The sequence below is a fragment of the Trachypithecus francoisi genome, unplaced genomic scaffold, assembly GCF_009764315.1.
Source record: "Trachypithecus francoisi isolate TF-2019V2 unplaced genomic scaffold, Tfra_2.0 Lachesis_group6, whole genome shotgun sequence".
Lineage (NCBI taxonomy): Eukaryota > Metazoa > Chordata > Mammalia > Primates > Cercopithecidae > Trachypithecus > Trachypithecus francoisi.
The window spans coordinates 100,541,558-100,560,993 of NW_022681471.1; the positions used below are offsets into that span (position 1 = coordinate 100,541,558).

General features: G+C 43.4%; 1 protein-coding gene across 1 annotated transcript in view; it reads right to left on the reverse strand.

Annotated features, from left to right (window-relative positions):
• Positions 1 to 17,279, reverse strand: part of SRPX (sushi repeat containing protein X-linked) — a 36,505-nt gene extending 19,226 nt beyond the window's left edge. Inside the window, exons 1-3 of the mRNA XM_033201410.1 lie at positions 17,135 to 17,279; positions 12,642 to 12,833; positions 3,979 to 4,155 (exon numbers count right to left, since the gene is read on the reverse strand). Coding sequence (XP_033057301.1) covers positions 3,979 to 4,155; positions 12,642 to 12,833; positions 17,135 to 17,279 — 514 coding nt within the window. The remainder of the gene's footprint in view (positions 1 to 3,978; positions 4,156 to 12,641; positions 12,834 to 17,134) is intronic.
• Between the last annotated feature and the right edge of the window lie 2,157 nt (positions 17,280 to 19,436).

Genomic DNA, 19,436 nt, shown 5'->3' on the forward strand with positions numbered 1-19,436 from the left:
GACCCTGTGCCAGTTCCAGACCCAGGCCCTCAAAGAATCTGGTGCCTTCTGCTTTCACTATGTTAAAAGTCAGCTGCCGTCTAAAGAAGTCCAATTGACTGGAGAGGCCATGTAGTCAGGATGAGAAATTATCAATGAGAGAGAGAGAAAGAGAGTCAGCCAGACCCCAGTCAGTACAACTTTTCCCAACTGAGGTACCAGACCTGTGAGTGAGGCCATCTTGAATCCTCCAGCTCCACTTGGTCACCTCAGCCATTACCACACACAGCAGAGATAAGCTGTCCCCACAAAGCTCTGCCCAACTTTCCAACCCATAGAATCTTTGAGCAATAACATAGTTGTTTGGAACCACTATGTTTTGGGTGGTCTGTTGTGCAGCAACAGATCACTGATGCAAATATAAAATAGTTTGAGGGCCGGGCGCGGTGGCTCAAGCCTGTAATCCCAGCACTTTGGGAGGCCGAGACGGGCGGATCACGAGGTCAGGAGATCGAGACCATCCTGGCTAACACGGTGAAACCCGTCTCTACTAAAAAATACAAAAAACTAGCCGGGCGAGGTGGTGGCGCCTGTAGTCCCAGCTACTCGGGAGGCTGAGGCAGGAGAATGGCGTAAACCCGGGAGGCGGAGCTTGCAGTGAGCTGAGATCCGGCCACCGCACTCCAGCCTGGGCGACAGAGCGAGACTCCGTCTCAAAAAAAAAAAAAAAAAAAAAAAAATAGTTTGAGTTTGGTGACAGAGAAAGAAAGAGTTCTTTTCAAGGAGGCATAGGAAGCGAGTGACTGCCAAATGCAGAACAAATCTGGCCATTGAAAAGTCACCCAGTTGTTTGCTTCCCCCAGCCAGAGTGTAATCTCTGTGGATGGCTCGTGAAGTGGTTTCCTCTGTTTGGTAACATACAAAAATCCAGAGAACTTTCCAAAACAGACAAAAGAGGCAAGAAGGGAGGCAATGAAATCCACATTTAAAAGTCATGATCATAGCCAGGTGTGGTGGCTCATGCCTGAAGCCCCAGTTACTCAGGAGGCTGATGTGGGAGGATCACTTGAGCCCGGGAGTTCAAGACCAGCCTGGACGACATAGCAAGAGGCTAGCCTGGGCAACATAATGAGACCTCATCTCTAAAAGTCAACATCGTCACAAGAAAGAAGCCCAAATAAAAATTCATTGGTGATACATTTATATTAGAGAGGGCCACTAAAAGTTGACCTGTTCTGTTTGTACTAACAAATCATGTAAGGGAAAAAGTGAATCCGTATGTCAATCAATCAAGTTGCTTTGACACTGAAACTAGCCTCTGAAAGTTTGCAAAAGAATGTGTACTTGTCAACCCAGGAAGAATTTAGCACAATTTAACATCATTTGCAACAATGCATGGATACATTTATTCTTAGCCCTACTGATGTTTGCATCAACTGAACAACGCAATGCAGCCCAGCAATAATGCAATGATCCTATTCCTATGGGTCACTGGGTAAACCAGCTGTGAGACAGCTGGGACACGAGAAACGTATGCCATCAATTTCCATATATTACATCTCCGAAATTTTTTATTCCAGAATTTCATTTGTGTTAATAAATCTCCACCTATTCTACTCTGTAGAAAACAAAAAAATAAGGGAGCATATATATTTATTTAAAAATATGTTTTCCTTGATAGAGAATTAGAACTTAAATGTGCTGTCTGGTTACTTTATTACAATCCGTTCAGCGGGGCAAAAAGGAAAGTTTGTACATTGTCTTTTGTTAAAGCAATTTTAAATGGATACTCTCTGCATGTCAAAAGACCTTTGCTGGTTTTTCATTGTCCATGGTTTTTAAAGTATCTTTAATTTGCTTTCTTCCTGTTTTGGCCTAGGAAGAAGTGCTGGTCTAAAGGAGAGATCATGTGTCTACTCAAAATATGGTCACTACATGAGGACTTGTGATTCCAACTATCCATTGTTCTATCTAAATGCCAACATAACCAAAAATAACTAAAAATGGAAAGAAAAATATCCCCCCAAAACAATAGTGGTTACATTCTAAGGTTTATTTTCTTCCAGATCAATAGATGTTGTGGCTCTTCAAAGAGTTTACCCTCCTGCAATTTGCAGTATTTTTTTTCCTCCTACATTGACTTATTTTTATCTATATCTGTTTCTGAAATAACCATGAATTTCAGCCCATTGCCAGAGTATGGTCTGTGTAAGAGAATTAATTTTAACTTGTGGCACCTTCAAATTAGCCAGACCACAGAACTGACCACCTCAGAGTCAAAAGTAAGCCCAGTCTTCTCTCTTCCCTTGCAGTCTAGAAGAGAACTGGGACAACTTTCTCACCACTCAGCATAGCTCTGGCCAAGAGTGTTGAAGGCTGTGTGGAAATCTGGGAACTACTTAGCCACTATGTGTCAGCTCCTAAAATAGGTTGAAGTTCTGAGTTACACTCAAGGACCCCCTACCCCTGCCAACACAAAAACAAATTTATTAAACTATTTTAATATATTAAAGCCAAAAAAATAAATGATATCCCTAGAATAAAATTCACTGGGGACAAACCTCAGCTTGTTTGTCATGAAAATCAAAGAAAGAATTGCCTGCTTGCTTTGCCCATTCTCTCTGTTTTCCTGGGAGCTCTAGGCTCTCTTGTGGATCGCTCTACCCCTTTTTGTCACTCCTACCTAATTGCATGTATAATCCTCCTTCTCCCAAATATGCCTGAACCTTGTCCTGACAAACTGTAATATGAATCTCCTGAATTCGGGGTTCATTCTCTCTCCCTCTGGGAAGGTTCCAGGCCCATCTGGTCCAGCTTAAGACATGCTGTTGCTTTTTTAGAACAATCAGCATTTTCTTTCCATTGTTGCACACAATCTGGAAATTTCAACAGTATGATCCCTAGAGTACTCTGCCAAAGCTTGCTTAGCAGAAAGATTTTAGAGCTTCTCTCCTCCCACCATCACCTCTGCCCCTTCCAATATGCGGGAGTAGATTCAATTTTCTTTTTTGTTTGTTTTGAAGAGCTATGCACATACCAAATCACAGGGAGGACACTGAAAGCAACATCTGTGAGGTGCCCCCTGTGGGTCGTGTTACTGGCAGTTACTGAATAAAATCCAAGGATTCTGCTAAACATCCTGCAAACAAACAAACAGGGCTCTACAACGAAGAATAATTTGGCCCCCAATGTCCATCATGCTGCGGTTCAGAAACTTTGCCCTAAAGCATCGTTTAGCAGAATCCTAGGCCCTACCCCAGACCTGCTGAATTTAAATCTGCATTTTTCCCAAGGTCCCTAGAGGACTTCGCTGCACAGTAAAGTTTGAGAAGCAGTGCCTTAGGTCAGTGGCTCTTTATTTGAGTGCTTCACAATCCCTGGAATGCTCATTAAGAAACAAAGTGCTGGGTCTGACCCCTAAAGTTTCTGACTCAGCAGGTGGTAGGGGTGGGTTGGTGAAAATTTGCATTTCTAAATAGTTCCCAGGGGATGCTACTGCTGCTTCTGCTCCCAGGACCACACCATGGGAACCACTCACTGCCCAACAAACCCAGAGGCAAAATATCCAAATCCCTTCCAGCTGAACAAATTGAGTGCTTACTGACCACCGGAGTCAATGACAAAGGAAGTACACTGGGGCTGAAAGACACATAGATGTTCTCTACTGGACTGTCCCTATAGTGTCAATAACTTTGCTCAGGCCCCTGAACTAAAATCGGCAGGTGTATGCCACATCTCTGCCAGCCTGTAGTTGCCTCAATAGCAAACCAAGAAAAAGACAAAAGTCAGATGGAAACCATCCGCTATGAAGTCAGCTCCAGGATAAACACTGAGGTTAGATCTAGGGCTGAGCCAGAGAACCAGTGATGCTACTGAAAGCAAAGTTGCATGCTTAGGCCTTACAGGAGAATAGTGATGCTCCCTTTACAATCCATGATACGAACACCCCCCTGCTCCTCCCAAAGCAAGTGCCTCTTGAGGGCTGTGGCATTTTCTTACCCACACAGGAGGCTGGCCGACCGCTCCAGGCCTTGTTGTCCATACATGTAACGGTCCGCTCCCCTTTCAACGTGTATCCTGGTGAACAGTAATACTCACACCGGGAGTTAAAGTAGGCACCATCTACACACTTAAACCCTCCATTTGCTGGCATGGCAAGGGTAGGACATCGCTTTTCTGAAAATGAGAAAAATCAGATATTCAGCATTTCTTAGTTTTTGTCTATAGAGTTTCGTTTCAGAGTCTAGAAACTGAAAGCATGGGGTGAAAAGTTAATTTAAATATAACAAGGCTGGGCACAGTGGCTCACACCTGTAATCCCAGCACTTTGGGAGGACGAGGCAGGTGGATCACCTGAGTTCGGGAGTTCGAGACCAGCCTGACCAACATGGAGAAACCCCATCTCTACTAAAAGTACAAAATTAGCCAGGCATGGTGGTGCGTGCCTGTAATCCCAGCTACCCGGGAGGCTGAGGCAGGAGGATGGCTTGGACCTAGGAGGCGAAGGTTGCGGCGTGCCGAGATTACGCCATAGAACTCCAGCTGGGGGGGGGGCGGAGCAAGATGGCCGAATAGGAACAGCTCCAGTCTCCAACTCCCAGCGCGAGCGACACAGAGACCGGTGATTTCTGCATTTTCAACTGAGGTACTGGGGTCATCTCTCTAGGGAGTGCCGGACAATCGGTGCGGGTCAGCTGCTGCAGCCTGACCAGCGTGAGCTGAAGCAGGGCGAGGCATCGCCTCACCTGGAAGCGCAAGGGGGAAGGAAATCCCTTTTCCTAGCCAGGGGAACTGAGACACACACCACCTGGAAAATCGGGTAACTCCCACCCCAATACTGCGCTTAAAGGAAACAGGCACACCAGGAGAATATATCCCACACCTGGCCGGGAGGGTCCCACGCCCAGGGAGCCTCCCTCACTGCTAACACAGCCGTCTGCGGCGATCTATCCGCAAGGCAGCAGCGAGGGGGGGGAGGGGCGCCCGCCATTGCTGAGCTTAAGTAGGTAAACAAAGCCGCTGGGAAGCTCGAACTGGGTGGAGCTCACAGCAGCTCAAGGAAGCCTGCCTGTCTCTGTAGACTCCACCTCTGCGGACAGCGCACAGCTGCAGCCATTAGGGGAAAGAGCGGGGCCGCGCAGACCCGAACGACTCTGTCTGACAGCTTTGGGGAGAGCCGTGGATCTCCTAACGCGGAGGTTGAGATCTGAGAACGGACAGACTGCCTGCTCAGGTGGGTCCCTGACCCCTGAGTAGCCTAGCTGGGAGACATCCCCCACTAGGGGCAGTCTGATACCCCACACCTCACAGGGTGGCGTCCCCCCTGAGAGGAAACTTCCAAAGAAAGAATCAGACAGGTACACTCGCTGTTCAGCAATATTCTATCTTCGGCAACCTCTGCTGCTGATACCCAGGCAAACAGGGTCTGGAGTGGACCTCAAGCAATCTCTAACAGACCAACAGACAGTCCTTCTGACTGTCAGACGGAAAACTATCAAACAGGAAGGACACCTATACCAAAACCCCATCAGTACGTCACCATCATCAAAGTCCAGAGACAGATAAAACCACAAAGATGGGGAAGAAGCAGGGCAGAAAAGCTGGAAATTCAAAAAATAAGAGCGCATCTCCCCCTGCAAAGGAGCGCAGCCCATCGCCAGCAACGGATCAAAGCTGGTCAGAGAATGACTTTGACGAGATGAGAGAAGAAGGCTTCAGTCCATCAAACCTCTCAGAGCTAAAGGAGGAATTACGTACCCAGCGCAAAGAAACTAAAAATCTTGAAAAAAAAGTGGAAGAATTGACAGCTAGACTAATAATGCAGAGAAGATCATAAACGAAATGACAGAGATGAAAACCATGACACGAGAAATACGTGACAAATGCACAAGCTTCGGTAACCGACTCGATCAACTGGAGGAAAGAGTATCAGCGATTGAGGATCAAATGAATGAAATGAAGCGAGAAGAGAAACCAAAAGAAAAAGAAGAAAAAGAAATGAACAAAGCCTGCAAGAGTATGGGATTATGTAAAAAGACCAAATCTACGTCTGATTGGGGTGCCTGAAGTGAGGGGGAAAATGGAACCAAGTTGGAAAACACTCTTCAGGATATCATCCAGGAGAACTTCCCCAACCTAGTAGGGCAGGCCAACATTCAAATTCAGGAAATACAGAGAACGCCACAAAGATACTCCTCCAGAAGAGCAACTCCAAGACACATAATTGCCAGATTCACCAAGTTGAAATGAAGGAAAAAATCTTAAGGGCAGCCAGAGAGAAAGGTCGGGTTACCCACAAAGGGAAGCCCATCAGACTAACAGCAGATCTCTCGGCAGAAACTCTACAAGCCAGAAGAGAGTGGGGGCCAATATTCAACGTTCTAAAGAAAAGAATTTTACCCAGAATTTCATATCCAGCCAAACTAAGCTTCATCAGTGAAGGAGAAATAAAATCCTTTACAGATAAGCAAATGCTTAGAGATTTTGTCACCACCAGGCTGCCTTACAAGAGACCCTGAAGGAAGCCCTAAACATGGAAAGGAACAACCGGTACCAGCCATTGCAAAAACATGCCAAAATGTAAAGACCATCGAGGCTAGGAAGAAACTGCATCAACTAACGAGCAAAATAACCAGTTAATATCATAATGACAGGATCAAGTTCACACATAACAATATTAACCTTAAATGTCAATGGACTAAATGCTCCAATTAAAAGACACAGACTGGCAAACTGGATAAAGAGTCAAGACCCATCAGTCTGCTGTATTCAGGAGACCCATCTCACATGCAGAGACATACATAGGCTCAAAATAAAGGATGGAGGAAGATCTACCAAGCAAATGGAGAACAAAAAAAAGCAGGGGTTGCAATTCTAGTCTCTGATAAAACAGACTTTAAACCATCAAAGATCAAAAGAGACAAAGAAGGCCATTACATATGGTAAAGGGATCAATTCAACAGGAAGAGCTAACTCTCCTAAATATATATGCACCCAATACAGGAGCACCCAGATTCATAAAGCAAGTCCTTAGAGACCTACAAAGAGACTTAGACTCCCATACAATAATAATGGGAGACTTCAACACTCCACTGTCAACATTAGACAGATCAACGAGACAGAAAGTTAACAAGGATATCCAGGAATTGAACTCATCTCTGCACCAAGCGGACCTAATAGACATCTATAGAACTCTCCACCCCAAATCAACAGAATATACATTCTTCTCAGCACCACATCGCACTTATTCCAAAATTGACCACATAATTGGAAGTAAAGCACTCCTCAGCAAATGTACAAGAACTGAAATTATAACAAACTGTCTCTCAGACCACAGTGCAATCAAACTAGAACTCAGGACTAAGAAACTCAATCAAAACCGCTCAACTACATGGAAACTGAACAACCTGCTCCTGAATGACTACTGGGTACATAACGAAATGAAAGCAGAATCAAGATGTTCTTTGAAACCAATGAGAACAAAGATACAACATACCAGAATCTCTGGGACACATTAAAGCAGTGTGTAGAGGGAAATTTATAGCACTAAATGCCCACAAGAGAAAGCAGGAGAGATCTAAAATTGACACTCTAACATCACAATTAAAAGAACTAGAGAGGCAAGAGCAAACACATTCAAAAGCTAGCAGAAGGCAAGAAATAACTAAGATCAGAGCAGAACTGAAGGAGATAGAGACACAAAAAACCCTCAAAAAAATCATGAATCCAGGAGTTGGTTTTTTGAAAAGATCAACAAAATTGACAGACCGCTAGCTAGACTAATAAAGAAGAAAAGAGAGAAGAATCAAATAGACGCAATAAAAATGATAAAGGGGATATCACCACCGACCCCACAGAAATACAAACAACCATCAGAGAATACTATAAATGCCTCTACGCAAATCAACTAGAAAATCTAGAAGAAATGGATAATTTCCTGGACACTTACACTCTCCCAAGACTAAACCAGGAAGAAGTTGAATCCCTGAATAGACCAATAGCAGGCTCTGAAATTGAGGCAACAATTAATAGCCTACCCACAAAAAAAGTCCAGGACCAGATGGATTCACAGCTGAATTCTACCAGAGGTACAAGGAGGAGCTGGTACCATTCCTTCTGAAACTATTCAATCAATAGAAAAAGAGGGAATCCTCCCTAACTTTTTATGAGGCCAACATCATCCTGATACCAAAGCCTGGCAGAGACACAACAAAAAAGAGAATTTTAGACCAATATCCCTGATGAACATCGATGCAAAAATCCTCAATAAAATACTGGCAAACCGGATTCAGCAGCACATCAAAAAGCTTATCCACCATGATCAAGTGGCTTCATCCCTGGGATGCAAGGCTGGTTCAACATTCGCAAATCAATAAACGTAATCCAGCATATAAACAGAACCAAAGACAAGAACCACATATTATCTCAATAGATGCAGAAAAGGCTTTTGACAAAATTCAACAGCCCTTTATGCTAAAAACGCTCAATAAATTGGTATTGATGGAACGTACCTCAAATTATAAGAGCTATTTATGACAAACCCACAGCTAATATCATACTGAATGGGCAAAAACTGGAAAAATTCCCTTTGAAAACTGGCACAAGACAGGGATGCCCTCTCTCACCACTCCTATTCAACATAGTGTGGAAGTTCTGGCTAGGGCAATCAGGCAAGAGAAAGAAATCAAGGGTATCCAGTTAGGAAAAGAAGAAGTCAAATTGTCCCTGTTTGCAGATGACATGATTGTATATTTAGAAAACCCCATTGTCTCAGCCCAAAATCTCCTTAAGCTGATAAGCAACTTCAGCAAAGTCTCAGGATACAAAATTAATGTGCAAAAATCACAAGCATTCTTATACACCAGTAACAGACAAGCAGAGAGCCAAATCAGGAATGAACTTCCATTCACACATTGCTTCAAAGAGAATAAAATACCTAGGAATCCAGCTTACAAGGGATGTAAAGGACCTCTTCAAGGAGAACTACAAACCACTGCTCAGTGAAATCAAAGAGGACACAAACAAATGGAAGAACATACCATGCTCATGGATAGGAAGAATCAATATCGTGAAAATGGCCATACTGCCCAAGGTTATTTATAGATTCAATGCCATCCCCATCAAGCTACCAATGACTTTCTTCACAGAATTGAAAAAAACTGCTTTAAAGTTCATATGGAACCAAAAGAGAGCCCGCATTGCCAAGACAATCCTAAGTCAAAAGGACAAAGCTGGAGGCGTCACGCTACCTGACTTCAAACTATACTACAAGGCTACAGTAACCAAAACAGCATGGTACTGGTACCACAACAGAGATATAGACCAATGGAACAGAACAGAGTCCTCAGAAATAATACCACACATCTACAGCCATCTGATCTTTGACAAACCTGACAGAAACAAGAAATGGGGAAAGGATTCCCTATTTAATAAATGGTGCTGGGAAAATTGGCTAGCCATAAGTAGAAAGCTGAAACTGGATCCTTTCCTTACCTTATACGAAAATTAATTCAAGATGGATTAGAGACTTAAATGTTAGACCTAATGCCATAAAAACCCTAGAAGAAAATCTAGGTAGTACCATTCAGGACATAGGCATGGGCAAGGACTTCATGTCTAAAACACCAAAAGCAACGGCAGCAAAAGCAAAAATTGACACATGGGATCTAATTAAACTAAAGAGCTTTTGCACAGCTAAAGAAACTACCATCAGAGTGAACAGGCAACCTACAGAATGGGAAAATTTTTGCAACCTACTCATCTGACAAAGGGCTAATATCCAGAATCTACAAAGAACTCAAACAAATATACAAGAAAAAAACAAACAACCCCATCAAAAAGTGGGGAAAGGATATGAACAGACATTTCTCAAAAGAAGACATCCATACAGCCAACAGACACATGAAAAAATGCTCATCATCACTCGCCATCAGAGAAATGCAAATCAAAACTACAATGATACCATCTCACACCAGTTAGAATGGCAATCATTAAGAAGTCAGGAAACAACAGGTGTTGGAGAGGATGTGGAGAAATAGGAACACTTTTACACTGTTGGTGGGATTGTAAACTAGTTCAACCATTATGGAAAACAGTATGGCGATTCCTCAAGGATCTAGAACTAGATGTACCATATGACCCAGCCATCCCACTACTGGGTATATACCCAAAGGATTATAAAACTCTACTACAAAGACACATGCACACGTATGTTTATTGCAGCACTATTCACAATAGCAAAGACTGGAATCAACCCAAATGTCCATCTGTGACAGACTGGATTAAGAAAATGTGGCACATATACACCATGGAATACTATGCAGCCATAAAAAAGGATGAGTTTGCATCCTCCTTTGTAGGGACATGGATGCAGCTGGAACCATCATTCTTAGCAAACTATCACAAGAAGAGAAACCAAAACGCATGTTCTCACTCATAGGTGGGAACTGAACAATGAGATCACTTGGACTCGGGAAGGGGAACATCACACACTGGGGCCTATCATGGGGAGGGGGGGGAGGGGAGGGATTGCATTGGGAGTTATACATGATATAAACGTCATGCATGTACCCTAGAACTTAAAGTATAATATAAAAAAAAAAAAAAAAAAGAACTCCAGCTTGGGCAACAAGAACAAAAACTCTGTCTAATAAATAAATAAATAAATAAATGGAATTTAAGAAACAACAATGGTTTTATGTCACACAGAAGAGACAAAGTTCATATCACACTGTCTTGGGTTGGCAACCAGCTAAGCCACTATCTTAGGTTGAGCTTCCAGAAGCTGATTCTGAGATACAGATTTATGTGCATGAGGTTTAGTAAGAAAGTGCTCCCAGGGACTAGTGAGGGGGTGAGGAAAGCAGAACAGGGAAGGGGAGAAAGCCAGGCAACATGAGATCTCAGGCAAAGTCAGCAGCAGCCTGATCCCACAGGGAAGCTCTGGAGTGTGAATGACAGCTCATTCTGCCCTGCCCCCAGGCAAGGAAGCTGGGCTTTCAGAATTCTTTACCAGTCAGTCACTGGGCAGCTACAGGCTGCTCGCAGGAGATGCTCTCTCTTGTGAAAAGAGAACGAGAGTGAGAGAGACAGAGAGAGAGAGAGAGCGAGAGCGAGAGAGCGGGAGCAGTCGTCTGAAGGAGCAGTCTTCTGAATAGGTTGAAGTTGCAAGTCTTTAAGAGCCAAGTACTCAGAAGCTGGGTACTGGATACACACAACTAGGAAAGGCATTGAGGAGATCTGGGTAGAGCGGATTGTCCACTATAGTCACCCAGTTGCAGAGTCTGCATAGTCTTGATGACATGGCTGCAGCCTTGAAACCTCGGTTTCCCCGACAATGAAGTAACATAATGACACCCATATTGATACTGTTACTGTAAAAATCAAATGTATGTGAAATTGTTGGCAAACCGTAAGTGCTCAAAAAGTGGTGGCTGTTTTGAATACCAAAGACGTCTAAAGTGTGCTTCAACAATGCTGTACCACTTGCAGTTTTCCAAATGAGGTATGACTTGTCATGAAGCTAAAAGCCAGCCCCTGAAACGCTGCTCCTCTAATCTTCTCCCCTGAGGCACACTCACTTTCATAATAAGCATCACTTCTTCTGTGACTCTTTCCTGCCTCCCTAAGCCCCACTCCTTGAAGAACACTTCTTTTTTTTTTTTTTTTTTTTAGAGACGGAGTCTCCCTCTGTCACCCAGGTTGGAGTGCAGTGGCGCCATCTTGGCTCGCTACAACCTCCGCCTCTCGGGTTCTAGCAATTCTCCTTTCTCAGCCTCCTGAGTAGCTGGGATTATAGGTCCATGCCGCTACACCCGGCTAATTTTATGTATTTTAGTAGAGACAGAGTTTCACCGTGTTGCTCAGGCTGGTCTCGAACTCCTGAACTCAGGCAACCCACCGCCTCAGCCTCCCAAAGTGCTGGGATTACAGGCATGAGTCACCACGCCCGGCCGGAGAGCACTTCTTTAATCTGCTACTGACTTAGTACCCTTCTTGTACTTTTTTTTTTTTTTTTTTGAGACGGAGTCTTGCTGTCGCCCAGGCTGGAGTGCATTGACCGGATCTCAGCTCACTGCAAGCTCCGCCTCCCGGGTTCACACCATTCTCCTGCCTCAGCCTCCCCAGTAGCTGGGACTACAGGCGCCCGCCACCTCGCCCAGCTAGTTTTTTGTATTTTTTAGTAGAGACAGGGTTTCACCATGTTAGCCAGGATGGTTTCGATCTCCTGACCTCGTGATCCGCCCGTCTCGGCCTCCCAAAGTGCTGGAATTACAGGTTTGAGTTACCGCGCCCGGCTCCTTCTTGTACTTATCTCTCAGTTGACACCTCTGCCTTGCTAGAGCCTCTTCATGGCAGGACCCATGTGTGTCTTATTTGTTTCTAAATCCCCAATACCTCTTCAGGATCCATCACTAACTGAACAAAAGTAACTCATTTTCTGAACAATGATCTTCTCTCCCCTTTTCTCAAACAGCTGATCATATCATTCTCTCTGAGAGGAGCCATCTCACTTCCACCACATCTTTAGAACCCCCCTGTTGTCCCCCTGCTCATAAAGAGAATTTTCCTCATCAATGTTCAGTGAAAATCCTCAATCTTGGAGCAAAAGAACGTTGGCTCTGGTCATCTCTGAGGACCCAACACAGAGCTGGCCTACTCACGTTTGCAGATGACTTTGTCAGACCATCGTTTGTTTGACTGGCAGATCAGTAGCGAAGAGCCATGCAGCTCGTAGCCCTTCTGGCAGCGAATGTCACACCTGGTTCCCAGGGCTGTTTTGTAGTATCCTCCTTGAGGGGCCCTGCAGTACACATCCCCATACTTCACCTTGATGGGGGAGCACCACGGGGTATCTACAAGTAGCAGAAACAAAAGAGGAGATAAATACAAGTAGCAGAAACAAAAGAGATAAATACGAAATGACACTTTCAGAAAATGTGTCCCCTTACTCTCACTGTCCCAGGCTGGCTACATTCAAAATTGTGGACCTTCAATTAGTGCCCCATGTTTTCTTAGGTGTCTCCAGGTAGGGAGGTTATAATCATGGGACTAAGTGTCGGATATATCTGAACATGAATCTGAGTTCCTCTATAACTAACTGTGTGATCTTAGACAAGTTAGCTAACCTCTCTGAATCAATAACTATACTTATGCCATAGTGCTGTTATAAGGACTAAATAAAAATTGCATATCAAGCAGCTAGCCCGGTGCCTAGCACACAGTGTATGTTCAATAAATGCTTGTTCTTTTTTAGTATTTCCCTTAACTAGATACACAAGAATTTTTATTTTTGTTTTTTAGATAAATAATTCTTTTGAGAGCAATTGATGTCATACATAGTGGCGGGGATTCAATAATTGGTTAATTTGCATTTCTTCTAAGCTGTATGCACATTCTCTCTAAAATGTTGTAATACTGGCATTAATCTAAATGATGCTACAATTTCCAGATTTTTGCAATAATATATAAATTTGGCCTAAAGTCAAAGAACAATTGCTCTCCATAGGGAAGTGTCCCCAGTTATGCCCCATTCAGGTAACAGGGTGACACCCTCCCCAGATGACAAAGTTGCACGTGTTTTGATTTTGGTCTCATAGTTGCCCAAAGCACAGCTAGGATGAAATGAATAAATCAGAATTTCCCTGCTGTGCTTTTGAAATGTTATCTTTGAGATCCACAAAATATAAGGGCAACACTAACTCCCTGGTGGATAAGTTCCTGCAGTAGCCACTACCCCAATGTCCCACAGTCGATGGGGAACAGTGAGGAGTTCACTAAAGTCTGCCAGGCTCTCAAAGCCATGAATAGGAGCCACTCCCCTGCAGCTGCGTGGCTCATCACTCCACCCAGCACCTGAGCTGTCAGTGAGTGAGGTAAGACCGCCATCATGTGGCCAGGAAGGAGGACAGACCCTGTTTTATTTTTCCAGGAATTCTCTTCTGAGGATATGCCTCCAACTGCCTCTCAGTTACAAAAACCAACAGTTCTGGCCACGTCTTATGCATAGACCACTGTTTTACTTTTGCCTTCACATTTCCTTCGGCTAATACTTTCTCTTCTTTTTTTCTTTTTTAGAAACAGGGTCTCACTCTGTCACCCAGACTGGAGTGTAGTGGCATGATCATTGCTCACTGCAGTCTTGGCCTCCTAGGCTCAAGTGATCCTCCTGTCTCAGCTTCCCAAGTAGCTGGAACTACAGGCACGCACCACCGTGCCTGGCCTGGCTAATACTTTCATCATATAATGTTTTGCAGACAGCTGCAAGTGAGTCCTAAACTCAAGACTCAAGTAATCTTCCCTGGACTTTCTAGGTAAAAGTGATGTCCTGAAGGCTTAACTAGAGCTGATTAAATTTGACCATGTGGATATAAACTTGCAGGAGCTCACACAAGGCCTAAAGAATTCCTCGAATAAAGTTTCCTTCCTCTAAGGGTTTACAGATATAATCTGTATGTACTACACATATTTGTGATATACAGTACTCCCCCTTTGCCCACGGGGGATATTGGATACCTGAAGCCTTGGATAGTACTCAACGCTATATATACTGTTTTTTTTCTTATACAAACATACCTATGATGAAGTTTAATTTATAAATTAGACATGGCAAAAGATTAACAACAACTAATAATAATATAGAACAATTATAACAATATTCTGTAATGAAAGTTATGTGAATGTACTCTCTCTCTCTCAAAATATCGAATATTTTTGGGCTGAGGTTGACTGAAGGTAAGTGGAACCTTGGAAAGTGAAACCGCAGATAAGGGGGAACTACTGTATGTATATATATGACCTGCTTATACATACATCACAAATTCACTCAATCAGTACGAATATATGATGGTATTCCAAGCAAAATAATCAAAAGCCATGATTGCCACATACCAGGAGCGTCGTAAATGTTGGTTACATTTAATTTTCTTTCCTATTTTAATTCAAAAACACTTTGTGCTGGACACTGTGCAGGGGCCTCAGGATCTAAAACTAAACCCTCAGTTAATAATGGCTTGCCTCTAGCTTTTAAAATTAAAAAAACTTGGCCAGGTGCGGTGGCTCACGCCTATAATCCCAGCACTTTGGGAAGCCAAGGTGGGTGGATCACCTGAGGTTAGGAGTTCGAGACCAGCCTGGCCAACATAGTGAAACCCCCGTCTCTACTAAAAATACAAAATTAGCTGGGCGTGGTGGCATGTGCCTGTAGGTCCTAGCTACTCGGGAGGCTGAGATAGGAGAATCGCTTGAACCTGGGAGGTGGAGGTTACAGTGAGCCGAGGTCGCACCACTGCACTACAGCCTGGGTGACAGGGTGAGACTCCATCTCAAAAAATAATAACAACAATAAATAAAACTTAAATTTTATTGTATAAAGTGTACAACATGATGTTTCGATATACTTATACATATTCAAACGATTGCTACCAGTAAGCAATTTAACTGTCAATAGAAACAATGCCCCAATAAAATTTATTCTTAAACATTCAGGGTAAGTTCTAGAGCAAGCACACATTTTGGCCATCTGGTCTACCTGTCATATTTGCAATGCTGTGAGGTGAGGATGGACAGGAAAAACAATGACCTGAGGGTACTAGGCCACCCCTGCTGTAGATGTGAAGGGTCATCTGTGCATGCATGTGTTTTAGGAAGATTTTTCAACAAGGGACTCAAAGAAAAAAAAATCTAAACCCATAAATAGTTGAGAAGTTTTGTGAATTAGAACATTTCTTTTTTTTTTTTTTTTTTTTTGAGACGGAGTCTCGCTCTGTCGCCCAGGCTGGAGCGCAGTGGCCGGATCTCAGCTCACTGCAAGCTCCGCCTCCCGGGTTTACGCCATTCTCCTGCCTCAGCCTCCCGAGTAGCTGGGACTACAGGCGCCCGCCACCTCGCCCGGCTAGTTTTTGTATTTTTAGTAGAGACGGGGTTTCACCGTGTTAGCCAGGATGGTCTCGATCTCCTGACCTCGTGATCCGCCCGTCTCGGCCTCCCAAAGTGCTGGGATTACAGGCTTGAGCCACCGCGCCCGGCCTAGAACATTTCTTTACCACAAACATCTGATTAACATATTGGTGCTTTGCTTGATTGGTTAATTTCTGAGGCTATGAAGATAGAAACTACAGGTAAGAATGAGTATTTGCATTCAGATGTCACAAACAAATGTGGTAGGTGGTGGGAAGCACACCTGGACAAAAGCACCAGGCACCAGTCATTATATTGGAAATATTGTTGACTCGTATAGAAAACAACTGAAGGACATCTCCAGCCAAAAGCTGTCCAGTCCTACCCTGATTCTCCCGTATCTGAGACATATCACAACAAACAAGGGCCACGTCCTCATCCCAGGAATTAGGACAAATTTCCAGGGCAAAATGCCACAGTGGAACTTTGTTAACCTTTTTTTTTTTTTTCAAATTCTTCCTCCACTGTAAGAGGAACTCGATTCAGAGCGAACGCATCTCTAAATTTACCTTCATTTTTCCCAGGTTTCCCTAAACTTCAGAGAAATGTTTCACCAGTAGAAATATTTGTGGACCTACTTACCTGAATCTGCATAGAAGGTTCTTGTTTAGGCTTTTTATACCTGCTGGGGAGTGGATTGCTGCGAATATGTAGAGATGGAGTTCTTTATCATTAAGTTAAGTTTCATTTGAGCAACATACTTTAACATATCGTTTCAGGAGCCATGCTGGGCTCAGAAAGAGCACGATGAAATGAGCTTATGAAAATCAAGTTTTTTCATTCCCCATTCATCTTAGTACATTATCAGCACTTGGTCCAGATTTGACCTTGGGTGGTTTACTCTGGATGATTCTGGCTGTAATGTGTGAATTAGGCAGAACTCATGGCTTGATTTTCACTTTCATCAGCTACAGCTGCCTTTGCAGAAGTGAGGACAGTAAAGAAACTTATGAGAATAAAATGACCATTGGGATGCTGAAAGACAGCATTTCAGAGATTTCCAACGCATTTTGCTTTATTTCCTTTTTTAAAAAAGGGAGTATATATATATATATATTTTTAAATGCTTTTTCCTTGATAGATAATTAGAACTTAAATGTGTTGTCTGGTCACTTTATTACAATCTGTTCTGCAGGGCAAAAAGGAAAGTTCTCCTGGCATCAGCAAGTCCTCATTAGCACACCAGCAAAGCATTCACCTTTATATCTAGGGTGTGAATACCAGACTTCATCGTCTTCTAGTGGTGAGTCTCCCGATCCTACAATAAAAAAGAACAGAAACTGCAGCAAGAAAAGCCATATAGTATGGACGCATATTTCAAGCATTGCTTTGCCACAGACCATGCAGGAGATGCTATTAGAATGCAGAGCCAAGAGCAAAAGCTTCTGTGGCCATTCATGAAGGAACAAACAGGGAATCTCTCAGAGTAAAACTGGCTGAGCTGAGATTGCCAAAAACCAATCAAAATGAGCCTCAAACTGTTTTGGAATCACCATATGCCAAGTGAAATTCTGGAAGAGGGAAATAGAGAGAGTCAACTTCACTCTGAGAAGATGCCAATGTATATGAATCTCATGCCAGGGGAGATGCAATAAAATGTGTGCATCAGACACAGTCCACAGTTTCCCCAGCAGTCAAAGAAAACTCAGTAGAACTGGGTGTTTATGGTACCCGAAAACAGGTCCATCTTGTGAAATAAATGTAAATGGAAGATAAGGAGGTAAATCAAATCTCTTATCTTGGCCGGGCGCAGTGGTTCAAGCCTGTAATCCCAGCACTTTGGGAGGCCGAGACGGGCGGATCACGAGGTCAGGAGTTCGAGACCATCTGGCTAACACGGTGAAACCCTGTCTCTACTAAAAAATACAAAAAAAGCTAGGAGGCTGAGGCAGGAGAATGGCTTAAACCCGGGAGGCGGAGCTTACAGTGAGCTGAGATCCGGCCACTGCACTCCAGCCCGGGCGACAGAGCGAGACTCCATCTCAAAAAAAAAAAAAAAAAAAAAAAAGTCTTATCTTAATGACAAAAGAAACACAAAATTGCTTCTGTATACAGTATTTGTAGGAATTGAGGTCTGAAATAGACTGTGTGCTTATTTAGAACTTCTCATGAAGGTATGGCTTAAGTAAAATTTCTTTTTTATTTTTTTTTTATTTTTTTGAGACAGAGTCTTGCTCTGTTGCTAGGCTGGAGTGCAATGGCGTGATCTCGGCTCACCGCAACCTCCGCCTCTTGGGTTCAAGCGATTCTCCTGCCTCAGCCTCCTGAGTAGCTGGGATTACAGGCATGTGCCACCATGCCTGGCTAATTTTGCATTTTTAGTAGAGACAAGGCTTCTCCATGTTAGTCAGGCTGGTCTCGAACTCCCGACCTCAGATGATCTGCCTGCCTCGGCCTCACAAAGTGCTGGGATTACAGGCATGAGCCACCATGCCCAGCCAGTAAAATTTCTTAATGAGTGTTGCTACCAGTAAAAACAACGGCCTCAGAGAGAACGTCTGTGTATTATTTTAATTTAACTCATTTGCAAGTTGGAGCTGAATGGTTTTTAGAATATTAAATATTGAATTCCAGTGAGCAGTAAATCCTTAATCCTTGAAGTAGTAGCAGGTGCCAAACTTCAAAACTGTAATCTTAAAATCAGAGAACTTCCCTCCAGACTTCACAGTCTATTCAATGACTAGAGTTAGCTCTATCTTGGTCATGCATTTAGCTGTAGTTACCTGCCACCACTCCACTGTGAGGTTATTCAAATCCCCATGCAGCTAATGAGTAATGGTCCCTGTTCCACTTGTGTTCTGGATGAGAGATGTAGAGTGTGGAAACTGAAAGTGGGGAGGAGATGAGGGCTGGACTGTGTCCATTAGGAAAACACCCACAACTACAAAAGCCCAATTCTGTATTCTCCTTTGCTGCAGATTTCCTCACCCTGTCTCTGCACACCCAGATGTGTACAAAATTACAAACTATTCATTATTGCATATAAAAAAAAATGAGCACTGGAGCCAGGCACAGTGGCTCATGCCTGTAATCTCAGAAACTAGGGAGGCTGAGGTGGGAGAATTACTTGAGCCCAGGAGTTCAAAAAACAGCCTGGATAACATAGGGAGAACCTATCTCAAAAACAAAACAAAACAAAACAAAAAACCATGAAAACCAGGAAAGCTACCTAACAACGTGAATCAAAAGCCTATGCTCAAACCCTTTGATCAAGTCATTCCACTTTTAGGAATCTACCCAAGGAAATAGTTGAACTGCATGTCTGCATGTGAACCTTCAATCATTCCAACATATACACCGTGGAATACTATGCAGCCATAAAAAAGGATGAGTTTGCGTCCTTTGTAGGGACATGGATGCAGCTGGAAACCATCATTCTTAGCAAACTATCACAAGAACAGAAAACCAAACACCGCATGTTCTCACTCATAGGTGGGAACTGAACAATGAGATCACTTGGACTCGGGAAGGGGAACATCACACATCAGGGCCTATCATGG